A 19,318-nucleotide genomic window follows, 5' to 3' on the forward strand; every position below is an offset into this window, starting at 1 on the left:
CCAAGGGAAGTCTGAGAGTAGCTTTCCAGATTTTCTGGAATTGAATTTCCCAGAAAAGTGGAAAGATGTTGGACAATCACAGCTATAGAGCTGGGAAGTATTGAGAAACTACTCACTAATCTTACTGACGTATGCGTTTGGGGTTGGAGTACACTGCACAACAAAGAAGCAATGTTGGTTGGTGCCTTTGCCCCCTCCCTCCCCCCATCCTTCCTTCTCTCCTTCCCATTCATCACTCAGCCCAAGCTAATTTAAACTATGTTATCCTGGAATCTGTGCAGAGAAATGCATGTGACACTCCAAATCTTAAAATTTGCCAAAGTTTGTGGCTGTGATCCTCCAGCCCTGCACGTAACTTCTTTTCACATCGAATCTAAACTCTAAGAGTCAGGAAGGCAGCGCTGGATCTGTTTTGTTCTCTGCTGTTTGCCCAGAAGCCAGGAGGGCCTATGGCCGCGGCAGATGCCCAGTCATAATCTACGGAGGACACGGACCTGGCACGTCTCTCTAAATGCTGTATGTACATGAGCACACTTAACCTTCCAACGACCCCCAGGTAGGTTTGACCATCACCCCATTTTAAAGGTGGGGAACCGAGTCCCAAAGAGGCCAGCTGGCCTGGTCACAGCGCTAGTCACAAGAGTTGCTGGGTTCAACCCTGGGTGCCACCCCACTGCGTCCTGGTTACCATGTCCCCGGGGGGGTGGGCGTGTCTGTCCTCCGCACCCATTACGCGTGCAGAGTGGAGCCCGCGTCCGGTTAGTGGCTGCCGTGGTTACGTGGATGAAGCGCCGCCTCCAGCAGCCGTGGTCTGGACTGAGGGGGCTCTTAGCCCTCAATTTGGGACATTTCTTATTCTACAAAGGGGCAGGTGTTACCGAATGTGAGTGGATCGGGCGGGATGCCTGCCACCAAATTCAACAGTATCATTGATGGAGCAGAATTGCCTTTGACTTAGAACATTATAGAGTAATTTTTACATTTCAAAGCTTTTCGTGTACTTTATCCTAGGCCCAAGTTACATTGTGAGGAGGCATTTTTATTTCCATTTTACTAAGCTGCCCAAAGTGGAAGGGTTAAATCATATGTCCTGACCCAGTGGCCTTGCACTTGACACTGCAGGAGCCCCCGGGCGTCCAGAATGAGGGGAAAAATGGGCCAGTCGTCTGGCTGTTAGTCGACTTCTAACATCCATATTTTTGGACATCAGGTAGATGGTCTCTTTCAAGTCTTAGACTTGGTCTACACTGGCAGAGAAAGTGTGTGTCTTTGAAACCTAACTAGCCCCAAAGTCAATTATTTGTTTTCAATAATCATTCTCTGGTAGATCATTACCAGTTTGCTCCAAACTTCGGAACTAGAAACGGTTGAATTCAAATAACCAGCTAGCTATTTATTATTAGTAGGTTAGTAGTGAGGTGTTTTCACCAAAAGTGACAGCTTAAAATTAAGCATCACTTTCTCCCAACCTGGCTTGTAAGAGCGGCCATGACCTTGATGGTTGGATGGACTGTTTCCTGCCAGTTCTGTCATCCTGAGAAGGCGACTCCATTAGTGAGCAGTTAGGGGTGGGGGCAGGAAGGAGTGTGTTCAGTCCTCTGTGTGTGTGGAGGCAGCTTTGGGGCAGCTGGTCATCTACTTTGTCACTGAGTCTGGGTCTTATCTCTGCTTTTCTTTCCGTGTCTTCGTGGGGAAGAGAGTCCTGGTTCCCAAGCTTGAGCCCATGCTAGGCTACGCTCCTTCCTGGTGGGTGAGGTGCCCGAGGGGAAAGCAAGAGGCATTACCTTGGGTCATGACGATCCCGGCCAGCGCCTTGTGGCGGGCGTGCGCTGACGCCAGGCCCATGGCCAACTCGTGGAACTTCTGCGTGACCAGCTGGGACACCGTGTCGGCGAATTCCTGAAAGACACAAGCAGCAGGCCTCTGTGACGGCTGCGCCGCTGCCATGTCCTCCCTCCTCCAAGCTGTGACCCCATGGGTGCCTGAGGTCGCCCTGCCCTGCGGCGCCCTGCCACCCAGGCACCGTGACCTCCCAGGCCTCGGGACCCCAAATCTGCGGCCTTGATTCTGAGACTCAGCCCCCGGCGTGGCCCCTGGGCACAAGCCCCTGAGCCTATGTAGAACCTTCGGGTGGGGGGACCGTCCCCTACATCCCTCCCTGCCTTGCAGAGGCTTCCTGCGGGGGGTTTGCACACCCACATTGAGCAATCGGTTCCCACTTTCTTCTCCGCGTCACAGAACCAATTCTAAATTCCCCCCACCGTGTCCAGGGACCGCTCCCCACAGCTCCTCCACAGCCTGCTCCTTTCAAGTTTCTGCACACGTGCGTGTGTACAAACACACACACACAGATACACACTCGTGCATGCACGATACACACGTGCACATACACATACACACAGAGAGACCCATGCACGTGGCACACATACCCATGCACACCTGTGTGTACCTGCATACACATATGCACGCATACATTCAGACATCGCAGCCACACACGGGCACACACATGCCACACACACACACACACGCACACACAAAGATACATGGGATGTGTACACAAACACCAAGGTGATGTAATCCCGGTTGTGGAGTTTTCTGAAATGACCCGTGTTTCTACAACAGTGGCATATGTGAGACTTGCAGGCCCGTGTTCCCCAGAGAGCTAGGCTGTCGACTCCTGCCTTGCTCCTGGTCCCGCGGCTGAAGCACCTGCAGTGGCCCCATCACGGCTTTTCAGTCGACTTTCACAGGCTTGGAGTCGGAGACCCCGGTGTGCGTCCACGTGGGCCCGGTTTCATATCCTCTGACCTCGCACGGGGGTTGGGGGGGCGGAGGGCAGGGGCCCCATCCAGCTGGAGGATCGGGCCCTTCTGCCGGTGTGAGCACGAGACCATCCCCCCCACCTGCTGTTCCCCCTGGCAGGGTGGTCCAGCATCTGCGGGCGCGCCACGCGGCGCCTCGTCTTTCGCTCTGGAATCGAGTTCTGGCGCCTTCGTGTCGCCTTCCGTCCCCAGGAGGCGAGGGCGGAGCTGGTGCCCTTTCCTCCTCCAGTAACTTTCCAGGCGCTTCCCCGCACCTTCAATGGTCCTTTCTCTTCTTTTAAAAATGAAGTTTCTGAACGTGCAGGAGGTGATGAGACCGACAACATGACAGAGGAGACATCTATCTCATCCCTTTGTGTCCATTGGACGGGGCCCTGTGGGGCCTCAGAACAGGACACCCCAAGCCACTGAACAATGACATAAATTACACAAAAGCCGGCTTCATGCGGAAGCCCAGAGGCCAGTGCGCTTCGCTCAGGGGCGCAGAGCAGACCCAGTGCCAGCACCGCCTTCTCGCTGTCCCCGCTTTGGCCTGCAGGGAGGTGCTTCTCACTACTGAAGCCCCGTCTCTGCCAGGATGTGGCCGGGATGGCAGGGATGGGATGTCAACCCAGCAGCCTTGGCTCAGACCCTCCTCTCGAAGCCCCACTCCCTGCTTCTGGGGAAGTAGCTCTCTCTCCTGCGGAGCTTCAGCAGGACCAGCGTGCCTACAGGGAGTCGGGGCTGAGCACTGTTCGTGAGGAGGCGCGTTAGCAGGCGGCTTCATCCTGGGTGCCTGGCGCCCTGGTGGAGCCATTCCAGGAGAAGTTGACACAGAACAAATCAGAGCTTGTTCCTGACTCTCGCGGTTACGCGGGTGAATGGTCCCCCCCCCCCCCTCCGCCTGGCGAGGCGGGTGGGGCAGCGGACGGAGGTGGGTTGGGTTGTCCAGTCTCTCCAAGGGTGATGAGGACCTCTGCTAGTGGACATGACCTCGGACCCAGCAAACCTCCCGTGAAAGGGCTGCAACCCCAAGGGGGGCCCGGGGTTGGGGGGCTGCCCCACCGGCCGGTCAGGCCCCTGGTCTGTCCCAGCAGGCCTGACCCTGGGGTTGGGCTCCTGGCCTGCAGCTAGTCCATTGTGCCCCATCTCTTAACACCGTCCTCAGCTGAGGACACTGCTTCCCATCACCACAGCCCTCGGTGTGGAGCTGGTCCTAGAACCCCGTGCAGCGTCTGTTTGGGGCTTTGTCTGTACTTTGTGCTTCCCCAGCAGCTCCATGTTTTTAATGACGGAGCCCCAACTCCACGCACATTTGAGGTAGGGGTGTGGCTTGGACGCATCTCACACTTTCTTTGTCCTGCCGTGGACGTGTGGTCCCGCGTGTGTCAGTGATGTCGCACATCTCGGATGGAGGACTGTGTGCGCCCACGACCTTTTCAGGGATGACAGAACACACACACTGGCTGGTGGGAGGGTAGACATTTCAGGAAAAAATTAGTGATGTTTCTTCACCCGTCGTTCTGGTTATTTTCTGACTCTAACACGCTGTCTCAGTCGGCTGAGCTGCCGCCACCAGTACCACTGGCCCCGGGCCCTCGAGGGCTTCCCTGGTGCCCCACCTGGGCCCAGGTTGAGGGGACCATGGCTGAGTGCCAGAGCTGCCCGCCTCCACCTCTGAACCACCCATGCCCCATCAAGACCTTTTTTTTAAAACATCTCCTCCCCTTTAATCCTTTTTTCTTTATCCTTTTTTTTAGGGGTCTTGACATTTATGTTAAGCATGTTTCTCAGTTAACATTTTATAAAGGTGAATTGAAAAAGAAAAAAGCAAAGATTTCTTTAACTTTTCTTACTTTGGGTGAAGGACAATCTAATTAAGATGTAGAGGGGTATTTAGCTGGTTAAAATTTATCTCTGGTATTTAACCAGTATTACTTCCTAGGACTGCTTTGAAAAGTCTTGCTTATAGGGAATTTTATGGAATGTTTATATATTGAACTATGACCCTTAGCTTTTCTGGGTTTAAAAGTCAAAGGAAGAGAATCACGAATAACCATCTCCATTGGAAAAAGAGCATCTCCTCTATTACAGGGACCCGAGTTGTCTCTTTACAGACCTTCTGGAGTCTTTGGGAAATGAACAGTTTTTGGTTTTGGAAAAGGCTGGAGAAACGCAGTCTGCGAGCTTTTCTGCTCCGAAGCCCCCTTTCCCCCCACAAAGCCCGCCCCTCCCCTGCCTCTCCCCGGCACCCCATCTACTGCACCACAGCTATTTTCAGTGATTGGCTTTAATTAAATCACATACATGATTATAGCTGTATGTAGTTCTTCATAGTTGGATTTGTGTATGTAAGTGACGTTGTCATTGATTACATGGGGTGTTAGAAGCCAGGTGGAAACTCGGAATTCACGTAGGGAGACGCAAACCTACCGTCTAATTTAACAGTAGGAATTTTTTATGTTTTAATCACTTGGGATTTAATATATACAGTCAACTTTGGTTACTGTGAACCCAGCTAATCAAACCCTGAGATAATTTTATTTTTCCCCACCTGGCACTTGGTTTATGATAGAAGCAGCTAACTGCTCAAAAGCAGGCTTGCATCGAGAATTATTTTTATAAATTCAAATTCCAGGACACGTCTGCGGGCTGTGTGGAGTTCCTTCGGTCTCCTAGGGTGGAGACGTGCATCCCAGCTAACAGCAAACTACTTAAAGCATGTTTTTTGAGCGCCCAGGCCGAGCAGTCCTGCATCACTGCTTTCCGGTCTAGTCCATCCTGGGTGGGAGAGGAGGGATCCCACAGAGATCCCACGTCTGGCTTAGGTCAGCCCTTGGGCACAAGCACAGTGAGAGTCGTGGTGGTGAAGCCCCCCCTGGAAACCTCAGGGTGGGCGGTCTGCCCATCAGGACAGTGAACAGGGGAGGGCCTGGGTGGGGCAGGAGAGGCTGGACCTGGGGACAGTTGAGAAGCCGGCTTTGTTATATCGAAAGCCCTACGCAGGGAGTCTCTAAAGATGCAGTCCAAAAGTCCCGAATGAAGTGTCACTTGCAACATAAATTCTTTGTTAACTATGAAAAAGAGAGACATCCAGTTGTACTCGTTACTGCTGGCGATTTAGAAAATGCCTCTGAAGGTCCCTTGGTAGCAGGAGAGCATTATTGTGTCTTCCGCAATTTGGTCACGGCCTCTCCGAGCACTTAAGTGGCAGGGAAGTGTGATCCCCTGAAGGCCCCTCCCCCTGGAGGCCTCAGGACCCCGCCCCAGCTTTTCTCAGGGCAGGAACAGGTGGGGTGGATGGGACAGGGGGCCGTAGAATCTGCAGTGCTGCCCCGAGTCCCTGCAGGGGCCCGATGAGCCTTGGTCTGAAATTGGTCAATGCTATTCTTGCAGAAATTGGCACAGGCTGGACATTTGGACCAGAAACGATCAGAGGAGACAGGATCTGGCTTCTGGTTAAATCATGGTGATAATCAGGTGCTTCTGCTTCCAAAGGTTAAGTGGGGAAGTTGGCCCTGCATTTAATGATCTGTGTGTTACTGTACTTAATGAAAAACAGGAACGCGAGGCTACCTAGGCTTCTGCGTGTTGTGGTCTGCACGCTGCCTGTCGGCCCAATTACCACGGCAAATTAACAGCATTATTTAAATAGGAAAACAAACTTTAAATAGGAACACCAAAAGACTCAAACTCTGCTCATTTCCAACACTAATATTTTGAAAGGCTTAAGTAAATAAAATGTGTTCAGATTTGCAGTAGCAGTCCTCAGGGTAAAATTGACATTCAGCCAAAGTGGTGAGGATATTAAAATCGATAGATTATGAGGGAGAGAGCCGTCAGTAAATATTTTCCTGTTGAAATCCCTTCTTTGGGTTTATACTGCTGAAATATCAGAAAGGTTAGATTTGCATATGGGCGGGGCCAGGCGGGACCTGGGACACCCCGTGCCCTTCCTGTCCACCTTGTCTGCAGCACACGACGGTGGGCGGGCGCCCTGGAGGTGGGCGTGCCAGGGGCCTAGGGAGTGGGGCCATGTGCCCCCGCTGTTGGGACTCATCCTCCATTGAGCACGGCCAGCTTGTGCTCCTTCTTGGCCGTCCACGCGGCCAGAACCGGGAAGGCAGGAGAAACGCTGGCAGGATGGTCATCCGGCCACCAGACAGCGGTACACAGCTCAGAGGGATCCCAGTGAATAGGAGGGGATCTTCCCCACCTTCCATCTCAATACTCCTTCGTGTGTCCGGGGAAAAGCGCATCTCCAGGTCTTGGTAATGACTCCTGTTTGCTGACAATGGCAATAAAGCCTCAATCAATTTCAAAGTCAGGGACTGGTGAACGCGTGTCCCACTAAATAACTCAAGTTACCTGACTACTCAGCTTTTCTATATCTCAAATTACGGAGAGACCAATAACAAATTTGAAGGAAGGCATGAGAGATGGATGCCCTTTACCCCCCTTTCCATGGCATCGTGGGAGAAGCTCTGAACGGGCATCGGAGGACAGGCTTGAGTTCCTTCACACCCTCTCTGAATTGTTCAGCCACCAGCGGGCAGTTAGCATCTCTGAGCCCTCGGTCTCCTTTCTGTAAAAGAGGCACTGTAAGAATTACCTGTAAAGTCCATGGTCCTGAATCTCAGCAGGGAGACCCAGGCCTGCAGATCCGCCTAGAGCACTTCTGGATGACGTTTTCTTTCCAACGTTGCCAGAAGTAGTTGCTCCACGGGCACCAGGGGCTGCGTGGAAGCGGAAGTCCACGGAGGCTGGAGGACCTCTTCAGGGTTGGCCCCCGCCTGTCGTGGGCAACAGGGAGGTAACTGCACGACCCTGCCCCTCAGTGTCCTGTGGCTGCTCCCAGCTCGGGTGTTTCAGTGGGACGGCCCCGAGCCTAGGAGGTGCGCATCCTGGCAGACAGTGTTTTCCAAAGACAGCTGAGCCCTTGTCTCCCACGCTGCTGGCTCTTCTCACCAGTGATCTCCACCTGCCACCTGCCTCCTATCCAGTAGGCTGCGCATCATCTCCTCGGAGATGCCTCACCCGCGGAGTGAGAGGGACGGTGGACCGTGAACGCACGCATCTGTGTCTGGGTCCTGGATGTGACCTCTCGGGATGCAGCTGGGCGTAGCCTCATGGAGAGGCCGCGGGTGAGCTTCCCCGGGAGGGTCCTCGGCCCGCAGTGACCTGTGGAGCACAGCCCAAACGACAGCGCAAGAGCAAGACGCACGATGGTGTGGTTTAGGGCTGTTGGGTTTGGTGAGGTTTGTGACACGACGACAGCGGCTAAAGCAGATGTGGCGAAGGTGCTGCTAGACCGTGATGGGCAGTGTGGCAGAGGGCTTGGATCAGGCCACTCCTGGCGTCGCTACCTAACAGCAGCCTGACTTTGCGAACATTATTTGGCCTGGACGTTCTCACCTCTCCAACAGGAATAGTGCCTGGGTCATGGGATTTTTATGGGGTGAAATGAGAGCCCAGAAGTAGGTGCTGAAAATAGTACCTGGTACTGAAAACTCAGCGTCGAATCCGCCAGCGTTAAGTGTTTTGTTATTATCGTCCAAACCGTGTGTACACAGTGCTTCCGCGAGACGGTACAGAGATACCTCTCGGCTCTCCTCGGCACCACTGTCTGCTCAGCACGAAGCTGTTTAAAGTTCACGTTTGATGCCATCAGGCAGTGTTGAGCGGTGTCTGTGGAGACCACCGTTCCCGAAACACTTCTCGTGTGCCGAGTGGCTTCCCTGGGCCATCGCTCCCCGCCCGCCTGGCCAACCCTGAGCCCCCGGTGCACCATCTGCTGGGCAGGCTTTCCGAGAGCCCGGGTCACAGGTGAACAGTGAGGAACTGGGAAAGCTGCGCGTTGACTTAATCTAAACCCCTGGGCGTGGAGGCTGTGTGTATTTTGGACCCAAGTCCAATCTTAAGGAGAAATCACATACATGTCAATGTTTCATGCAGTCATTTTTTAGTGAAATCATGACAATTTGGGGTGAGGAGTTGCTCACCAGTTAAATTATTTGCTTGCCCTTTTATCAGCTTTAAATTTGTTATTATTGTTCAATCTGGAAGACAGTCTCTTTAGTGACGATGCATTTGGACATTAATGTTTGGAGTCAGGTGCACCCACACTGCAGGCTACCCGGCTTATCCACTCATTTTTCGGACTTCAGTCCACCCTGATTTCATCCTCGGGCCACAGTGTTCTGTGGTTGGTCACTGATGAACATCACGCTCATGAGCCTGACACCCGAGGACCAGAGCCCCGTCTCTGTCACCCTGGCAACGGCAATGTCCCTCTCCCCCAACAAACACCCCAGTCAAAGTGTGCGTTCGCCTTTGGGACCTCTGGAGCACCCCCCACCCCCCAATTGTTAGGATCGGGAAGGGGTCTCTAGGAGCTGTTGCCGTGGAAACCTCGCTGTATCTAGAAAAGCCGGGGGAGAGGCCGAGTGGAAGCTGTTTCTCAAGCATTTCTATTCTTATTTCGTCTTTGAACCTGTCCCCTGGGGAAAAGAATCAATCAAAATTTATTGAGCAAGACACTAGTGAAATCCAGAGACTAATCAGACAGGGTCCTCTGTATAGAGAAGCCCGTGACATGACGTCTGTCCGGGGCTGGGAGTCCGCCAGGTGCTGAGTGCCTGGGGCAGCCTGTCCCCTTAATCCAAGGGTCCCCAGCCCCCAGACCACGGACCGGTACTGGTCTGTGGCCTGTTAGGAGCTGGGATGCACAGCAGGAGGTGAGCGGCAGGCGAGTGAGCGAAGCTTCCTCTGCAGCTCCCATGGCTCCCCATGGCTCCCCACCACTCCCCGTTGCTCCACGTCACTCCCCGTCACTCCCCGTCACTCCCCGTCGCTCCCCGTCGCTCCCCACCGCTCCCCATCGCTCCCCATCGCTCTCCGTTGCTCGCATTACCGCCTGAAACAACACACCCCCCCCCCCCACGCCATCTGTGGAAAAATTTGTCTGCCATGAAACCCGTCCCTGATGCCAAAAAGTCTGGGGACCACTGCCTTAATCCACATCACCGTCCCAGAGGTGGTCACTGTTGCTACCCTGTTCACAGACCAACAAGCTGAGGTGGAAGAATTAGACTTCCCTGCAAGTCTGGTTGGACCCCCCACAGGCGGGAGCCACTGTCCTGCCTGGAGACAGCTGCTGGGGTGGGGGGCAGTGAAGCACTGCCCCTTACACCAGTCCGGGTTTCCTGACTGCCTCAAGTCATGAAGTGACCTCGGTTATTGGAGACGGAGGACTTCCTGGAGGAGGCAGGAGGCCCCTCCCAGTAGGAGAGCTGCTTAGGGGCGTCTGTGGGCCCACAGGGCCTGTCGCGATGCTCTGAATCAGACCTCCGGGCAGCACAGCTGGAGCTCAGATGCTTCTAACACACAGCACATTTGACAACATGTGACGAAGATGCTGTCCCTGAACAAATCGCACAGGGCCCCTGAGCTGGCTTCAGCCAGGCCTGTCTTTTCGGCCACCACCGCCCACTACCCCATCCCTCTTGGCTTGGTCCAGTGTTAGTAGGGGTTCTACTGGGTCGGCTCAGCCAGACCCCTCTGACCTGCTGTTCCCTCCTAGTGGTTTTCCATCCGCTGCCCAACCCGGCCCTGGGCTGCAGTCCCACCGGCCACGCTGTGATCTGAGCTCGGCTCCACGCCTCCTTGCAAGGCCATCGCAGGGGTCTTTACCTGCCGCCACTGTCCTCCCCATGAATAACGTCTTCCTTTTGGTGCTTTAACAGTGATACTGAATATTTCTTTTCTTAACATTGTCTAAAAAATAGAGGGGATCAGAAACAGCAGTGGGGGAGGGTGGGGAGGGGCAGGAAGCCAGATGTGGGTGGGGACGGTGGAGCTGGGACAGGCCAGGTGATGGTGACAGGAAAGCCAGTCGCTCTGCCGCACCTCCTGGGGCCAGAAAACCAGACAGATGGACACCTCCGTGCGAGAGTGCTGAGCTGAATGTGTGTGGTGGGACTTTAGCCCTTGCTGTCATCCCTGGTCTGCGGTCCCCATGCGGCCCCTACACAGCCGGCCGGCCTCCCCTTGCTGGGCTCCAGGCTGGGCCCCCTTCTCTCTCTGTCCCTTTGGTCTACACAGGCCTCACGCCACCCGGGGCTACTGTGAGACTCCCACCCAATTCAGCCCTCAGAGGAAGCCCCCTGCCCTCCCTCCTGACCCTGGAAACACAGAAACCCACCGAATGAATCTTGGAGCAGAACAGCGAGGTTCCCTCCGATCTTGTCTCCCCGCCCCTGGCGGTGGGGGGCAGTGTCTAAGCTACGGGTTTCTTGGTGAAATGGGAGAATCCTTTGTCTGTGGACAAGAGGCCCCTCAATACCTATGATGGATTCACAAAGACGGGTAGGGAGCTGGTCACACTCGCAAACTCCAATTTTATCAACATGAAGGCATTTAAAATCTTGTACTGTTGGCATTTAAAAATTCTACATGATGAGTTACATTAAAGAAAGAGGGGAGGGACTATGGCCCCGCGCTCCCAATGCAGGCGGTCCGGGGTCAATCCCTGGTCAGGGAATAGATCCCACACGCGGCAACTGAAGATCCTGCATGCCTCAGCGAAGACCCCTCACGCCGCAACTAAGACCTGGCGCAGCCGAATAAATAAATAAATAGATAGATAAACAGATATTAAAAAACAAAAGGAAACAGGGGAAATGAAGAAAAGAGGTTCTTTGGATAAGTTTTTTTTCCCGTAAGATGTTATGGAAAATACCGAATGAACCTTTTTGGCCAACCCAATACTGTTGCGGGAAACGGGACTCGTGAAAGAGCCCCAGGGCCAGCATGCCGCCAGGTGTAGACTGTGGGTGAATTAGCCAGCTGTCGGCTGTCATCAGCCTCCTCCCTCAGAAAGTGAGTGCAGGGCCAGAGGGCTCAGGGTCGCTGGGTCACGAGGAGCAGTGCAGGTAGGAAGGAGGGGAACCTCCTACTGCTGACCTCGGGGGGGGGTCCCCTCCCTTGGGAACCAGGTGCCAGAGGGACCAGCACCGCAGCGAAGAGGTGACCCCGGCTGGGAGAGGTAAACCAACTTCCCACAGGTGATCCAGCATCGGGAACCGGCAGTGGCAGGGTTAGGATTCACATCCAGATGTTTGAATTGTAGCTCCAATATTTGGGCTCCTGACTACAATGTCAAAAGTGACTTCCAAGGGTTTTTTCATAATCGAGGATTTCAAAAAAGCCCCAGATAAAGATCTCATGTTCATTAACTTGAATAATTGAGAATTGAAATTTGTGCGCACAGATACCTGTGTATCTACACATCGATTAAGTAAATTTGTCGTTATTCACAATTACCCAAATTGTTAGGCACCCACAAATCTGTTTAAACATATTAATAGCAGTTACTGCTTTAACAATTAACTTCAAGTCAGAATACAATAAAAATGTAGAAAATGAACTAAAACCGCATTGGAAATGGGATATATCTTTTTTGTTGAACTGGTGCTTTCGGATATACTCAGGGAGATATTTTGCATCTGGGTTTAATTAGAATCTTTAAATTCTCATTAGTGCACTAACACGAGGATGCTCACAGATGAGGGCCTCTGTTTGGGGTTGATTCATGGCTGTTTGAGTTCATCTGGATTTAAAAAGATGTAAACAAGAAGAGTCATTTCAGCACATCAAGAGAGAAAGACTCTCAATAGGTAACACAGTTGTTCCTCAAAGGAAGTAATATTTACTTTCTTAGCTTTTGTTAAATTCAAGAACAGTTGTTCAGCTATTGCCTGAGTAATAAGGGATGCTAACACCTGTTCTGCAAAATTATCAGTGACGTCAATGTCATACTTCAAATGCCATAAAGGACGAACTCTCAGCCCCCTTTGTCTTATGACTTTGGCCCCAATCTGCTTTCTTTACCCTGAAAAGAGTTTCCACAGAGGTGAAATAAAGTAGGTTAAAATAGTTCCAAACAGTGCATCTGCAGTGCTGACTAAAGCTGCGGCCAGGCCATTGCTGTGCGTTTCTTCAAGCTCATGGAGACCTGAGACCAGATATCCGCCACCGCTCATTTCCTGTACGTGACAAATGGGAGAGAGATGCTCGGAAGGTGCGTGTTCTCTAAGCTGAACTTCCACAGTCAAGAAAGTCATTGCCCCCATGCCTTGGACTCAGCACTGCTGCGCACACACCTGGCACCTGGACCTGGTGCTTCTCGCTACTGGAACCAGTGCCACACCAATGGTCACCACACATGCCACCCAACTGGCACGCTATGCCACCAGCAAGTGAAGGTCTTTTCCCGTTGAAGCCAGTCCTTAAAGTCTGGAAGGGGCGAATGTTCAAATGCACAGATACCAATGCAAGGCTACAAGGAACAAGAAAATCATGCAAACATGATACCACTGAAGTACATTTCCAGTAAACAGCCCTAAAGTATTGGCAATCTATGAATTTCCTGACAAAGAATTCAAAACAATTGTTTTTAAAGAAGCTCAGTGATAGACGACTCAACAAAATCAGGAAAGCAATTTATGAACAAAATGAGGAACCTAACAAAGAGACAGAAATCATAAAATAAAACCAAACAAATTCTGGAGCTGAAGAATACAATGACTGTGATGAAAAAAAAATACAATAGAGAGCTTTGCCAGCAGACTTGATTGAGCAGAAGGAAGAATCTGTGAACTCAAAGACAAGTCACTTGAAATTATCCAGGCAGAGGAGAAAAATAAAGAATAAAGAAGAGTGGGATTTATGGGACACTGTTAAAGGAATGATGGATGCATTATGGGAGTCCAGAAGAACCAGAGAAAGAAAAAGAGGCAGAAAGATTATTTAAGTAAATAATGATAAAAAAGCTTCCTAAATCTGGGGAAGGAAATAATCACACAGACTCAAGAAGCAAAGGATCTCAAGTAGGTTAAGCACGAAGAGGTCTACATCGGGACACATTGTAATTATATTGCAGAAGTCAAAGACAGAGACTTTTGAAAGCAGCCAGGGAAAAGTGACTCATCACATATACGGGAACACCTATAAGGTTACCAGTGGATTTCTCCGCAGAAAGCTTGCAAGCCAGCAGAGATATATTCAAAGTACGGAAAGAAAGAAAAAGGCCAATCTTTAAAAATGAAGATGAGAGAATGTCTTTCCCAGACAAACAAAAACTGAGGGAGTGAATTGCCTCTACGCCTGCCTTACAAAAATGCTTGGGAGTTATTCATACACACGCACACACACACGTGCGCACACGCACACACACACACACACACACACACACACACACTGGAATACTGTTCACCCTTTAAAAAGGAGGGGATCCTGTCATTTGTGACAACGTGGATGAACCTGGAGGGCACTATGCTAAGTGAGAGAAGCAGACACAGAAAGACAAACTCGGCCGGATCTCACTTACATGTGGAATCTACAATAGAAGCGGCAGGTAACGTTGCAAACTTGTTTAGAACAAACATGACATGGAGGTGGCTCCTTTGGGTGGGTGTATTCTGGGGGAAGCACAAGGTAACCCTTTGGAGTGAATGGTAGATAGGTTCTTATTAGATTTATGTGGGGAGGTGACGGGGTTGAGGGGGAGCGGCATAGATGACCAAGGAGCTGGGCTGTTTTGGGGACGAGAAGCCGAGCTGCTCAGGCAGAGCCTCCAGAGCCCTAGCCTGGATGCCACAGTTTCCCACGGCTGGTGCTGGGGTCTGCCCACCTCCAGGGAAAGCACTTGTGAGCTGTCTAGAATCTATTCGGTGGTTCTGCCGCATCCTTTTCTGTTACAGGTGCGGAGTCTGAGTCCACAGGGGCGTTTGCTGCGATCCACCCTGACTTCCCCTGGGACTGGCTCAACCCCACTCAGCGGCCGCAGGTCTCAGGTGCTATACTGACTTTAACTCTGTCTGCATCAGGGGTGTCCAGTCGGTCTAGGTGTGGGGGACTGTGGTGGTGACCCTCCCTGTGCAGTTACTTTAAGGCTATCAGCTCGTCTGCCTCGGGACAAGCCTCTGGGTCGGTGGGTGTCCACCAGGTGCCTCGCCGCTGTTCTCTCCCCAGGGAGGCGTGGGACAGAGCTGGCAGGACGCTCGCTCGGGCCAAAGGCACCTGGACTCTGAAAGGAATCGGACTTACAACCCCACTGAGGGCCTCTTATGTGCAGTGAAAGGGGAGTTTGTCTTCACGTCCCTGGCTTCCTCACGCGGGATGAATGTCCCTCAGAATCGGGAGGAAGGATAAAGTGCCCTTGTTGTAGACGAGGTCTGGGTCCTCCAGGCTTCCTCTGAGCAGAGCAGACGTCCGGTAGCTGCTCTGGGGACAAAGGGCCCAGGGTCCCCAGAGGCCTGGCGGGCATCTCAGGAGGGTGGCTAAGCTGTCAGGGTCTCAGGGTGGGGGCCAGGGGGAGAGACTGCATGACGATCAGTGTCTGCCTTGGTCTGGTCTGGCCGCCGAGCTGCTTGGCCACCAGGCAGGTGTCCAGGCCCCGCAGGGCATCCGGCTGCACCTGCAATTGGCCTTCCTGACACTTAGCCACTTAGTCTGGCCTTTGCCTTACTCCCCTGGGCACAGACCGGCCGCCTCAGGGCCCCCTGGGTCAGGAGCTGCTCCGATGGTAGCTTCCGGCCTTGCCCACCTGCACCTTCCTGCTGGGCGCCACTTGGGCCCCAAGGGGACCCTTGCTTAGGGACGATCAGCTGATATGTGGAGGCCCTGAGTGAGGGTCACGCCTCTCACTGGGATGCAGAGCTGGCGAGAGGGGACGCCGGCCCAGCTGCAGGAAAGGCTCACGTGGGGTGAGGAGGGCCGGGTGACCACGTGCTGGACCAGCACCCCACCGTTCTCTGCAGGAAGTGGGACCTGCAGCAGCAAGTCAGTCCCACGTCGTCCTGGCCAGATGGGACGTGTCCTTCCTCTCCTGTCACCACCCCCTTGGCCTCAATGCCCTGCGGGGTCCTGTCCACAGGCCTCCTTGTTGGGGCCACCATCCTCGGAACACTTTGCCGGGTCGGGGCGCTGAGCCCAGAACACGGGGTCTGAGTTGCGCCCCGAACCTTGGCCACACTCCGCTCTCCCGTCCACACCCACTGCCCGTCCTGAGATCCCTAACCTGTCCCAGAGGGAATTTCAACTAAACTAAGAGAACCTTGAGCACCAGGGCCTGCACTTTTAGTTCCCACACAGCCTGGGAACAGAGCAGACAAATGTCAAAGAAAGACATTTAGAAAGAAATGGGAAACATTACATAAGTTACTTTTTCAACAACCATCACTTTACCGTGAAGCCTATTCATCCCCCTGATTAGACAAAGTGCTTTGCTCTGAGGCCGGGCTGTGGTCCTTCTCTGTGAAGACGTCTGAAATCATAACATAGTTAGAAACCCAGCAGTTTTCTCTCTTTTTCCTGATACGATGAAGTGGGTGTTTGTTGGTGCTGCATTGCACCAGGCGTGGAAGAAACCTCTGTTCGTCTTGAATGGGTGGTGGCAAAGCCTCATGGGACTGGTGGCTGCACTGCAGAGTGAAACATGGTCACTCCCCCCGGACATGGTGCATCTCGGGGGAGGCAACCCAGGTCCTCTTCCTGAGGTCTTGGCCACAGCTACCCCGGGCTGTGAGCCCACTCACAGCAAGTTTGCTACCCGAGGGCCCAGATAAAGGACTGAGAGACCGAGGTGTGCACCAGGGCCATAGCCTATTCTCCAAGATAAGGGTCCTTGTTAAGAGGATGATTCTGACACGAGGACCCATCCTGGATTTTCTTCAATAACTTGTGGGGAGAAAAAAACCCAAAGCCTTTTGGGAGCAGGTATGTTGCTAAGAAACCAATATTCTTTGACTGAAAATTTGAACCTCTTTAGAAAAGTCTGTGTCACATCCAGAGAGAGAGAGACAGAGACAGAGACAGAGAATGAGAGAGAGATTTCAAAGCTGCCCTACTCTTTTGAGGGGTCGGTTTTATTCTCTTCCCCTCTGTCTTTCTTCTTGTGCGCATTTAAAGAACTGTTACTAGGTTTTGGAGAGCAATCTTGCCTTTGCTGTGAGCATCTCGGATTGCCCCTTTGCATTTTAAGGGCGCTCCTTGGGAAGGCTTGGAACTGCCAGACAGACTATTACGCCAATGGAGGTCTGTCCAGTTTCTGATAAAACCAGAACTAATTTATTTTTTGTTTATCCTCCACTGCATTTGACAAAGCTTCCTCTGGAGATGTGTATCTTCATTCTCCATTCCTTTGGTTTGTCATCTTTTTGTGCTTTGTTTTGCAACTGACAAGGGACAAAAATCTGACACCAACCTTGGAAGATGGTAATGCATTCAAGATGTTGTTTTCCTCTCAGATCTGATAAAAATCTTGCCTAAAACCATGTCCAACCTTTTCAGCAGGAAGTCCAGATGGCTTTGCAGCCTGGATAACAGACTGCAGTCACTGACGCTTTGCAGAGTGTCAGCAGGGCAATGCCTTTCTTGAAACATAAATGGAAAACAAAAGACAGCATCTGTGCTCCAGGCAGGGCTGGGGGCAGAGGTGCTGGGGGCAGAGGGGCTGGCGGGTGCCTGGGAAGGGAAGAGCAAACAAAGGACAGATCTTAGACCTTCTCAGAAGACAGTCTCCTGCGAAGGAGAACTCCATCAGGTGGGACGGGGAGTGAGGGGGGAGACGGCTGAAGTCAGCTGCAGATGGCCCCCAAAATGGATGATCTGAGATGAGGAAGAGCTGAACTTCCCTCCCACTGCAGGTGAGTCGTCGCTGATAGGATCAGCTGAGTGTGTCTGCCGCATCCCTACACCGGTGCTCCTGCAGAGTCCGCTGCGGGAGGTCTCATTTCCGACGTCCACTGGAGGCTGCCGTGCTGACGTTTATCATCAGCGTTGAGTGTGGGGCTGGAGGCCCAGGAAGAACAGAGATGGCCCAGGCGCTGCGGGAGGGCCGGCTTCCCCATTTCCCACTCGTTAGCAGAGCGAGTGACGCCTCCTTCCTGTCCTCTGCTGGCCACAGCTGGCAGATTTTGGGTGGATGATGTCGTTTGCACAGTTAGCCGATGAGGCCCTTTGGCTCTGGAGAGATGCGCTGTAGGGTTGACTTCTATTTTGCAGCTGGAGAAACGGCCCCAAAGAAGGCGGCCAACTCCTAAGTGACTTTCCCTCGATGCCAGGCCCAGGGGTGCCTTTTCGTACAGTATCTCCAGCGGCCTTCCTCCTTTACACTAATGTCTCGCTACCCCATCCAGTGGCGATACCATGGAGTAAAGCTTCCTTGCCTTCTTCTTTTCTCACTCCCAATTTCAATGCTTTGTGAAGCCTCCGATGGCATCCAGCCAGCCCATATCCTGCCCTCTGTCGGGTGTTTCCTCTACCACGGCCAGCCCTAATTAGCTCCACCCGATCGACCGACGTGTGTGCACCCTGGTGTTAAGCGGTGGGTCTCCTCCTTGTCTGCATATTATGTTCTCCTGGGGAGATTTCAAAACATTCCAGGGCAAGGCACCAGCCTGCACCGACTATAATGGGTGAGGGCGGGACGGGCGGGAATGTAAATAGCTCACGTTTGCTTCTAGTGGAAGCACTTTGAATGTCTTCATTGTGTGTGTCCATCTCCTTTCAGCTGTTTGCACCTCAGTGTCCCAGGAAGGCCAGCACAACGTCTTCCTGTTTGGGGTCACGTCTTAACATGTAGGACGCAGCCCGGACACAGGGACGCCTGCCATGCTGACTGGCCGATTGCTGGGGGCCGGAGGCATGGATATGATCCAGGAGGGAGAAAAGTCAGAAGAATGAAAAACCAAGAAATGACCTTCAAGCATGTTACAAAGTCTCGAAAAGCCTATGAGGCAGTCTGGAGCAGGAAGCGAGGTGGGGATCGCGTGTCATTTGGACACCAGTCAAGGACGTTGAAATGAATTGGTTTGTACTTTTTGGCCTCTTAAAGCAACTTAGGAAACGCTAAGATAAGGTTCTGTAATTTCATTAGAAGAAAGCGGGGACAGTGTGAGAGATCACGATGCAAATAGGAGACAGAAGAGGACCATGAACAGGGTGGACGCACTGGTCTGGGCTGTCAGGGTGCTGGGTGCCTTTGCTCCTACACCTGCTAAGTACTTTGATGGGGCTGGTTCCGTCTCTAGAATTCTGGTTTATTCAGATATCAGAAAGTATGTGAAGGGGCTTGTTAAGGATTTTTGATTTTTTGAGTTCCCTGACTCTAAAATGTGGAACAGTGATAAATGGCTTCTTTTGTTATTTCAAAATATTCTTCAGAAGAATAATCTCTAGTGTCACCTAATATGGGAGAACTATAGCTTCTTTAAAACTTGGTTAATTCACAGACTTTAGTAGCAAAAATGGCTTTATGTGTGATGTATCAGTAAGTGCTCTCTGTGTAACAAAACATCCCCAAACTCAGTGGCTTAATCAATAAGCATTTATAGTTCACTCCAGTGACCGATGGAGGCTGGGCTCTGGGGGCTTGGTTTCTGTGAGCTCTGGGGTCAGGTCTTCTCCACACATGTATTATCCTCCTTGGTGAGCAGCTGTCTGAGACATGTTCT

General features: G+C 52.3%; 1 protein-coding gene across 1 annotated transcript in view; it reads right to left on the reverse strand.

The window, feature by feature from the left end:
* Nucleotides 1-19,318, reverse strand: part of ADARB2 (adenosine deaminase RNA specific B2 (inactive)) — a gene marked incomplete at its 3' end in the record, with an annotated part of 360,961 nt that overhangs the window by 29,988 nt on the left and 311,655 nt on the right. The window contains exon 4 of the mRNA XM_082854436.1: nucleotides 1,785-1,899. Coding sequence (XP_082710562.1) covers nucleotides 1,785-1,899 — 115 coding nt within the window. The remainder of the gene's footprint in view (nucleotides 1-1,784; nucleotides 1,900-19,318) is intronic.

This window comes from Leucopleurus acutus, assembly GCF_964270905.1.
Source record: "Leucopleurus acutus genome assembly, chromosome: 1".
NCBI lineage: Eukaryota > Metazoa > Chordata > Mammalia > Artiodactyla > Delphinidae > Leucopleurus > Leucopleurus acutus.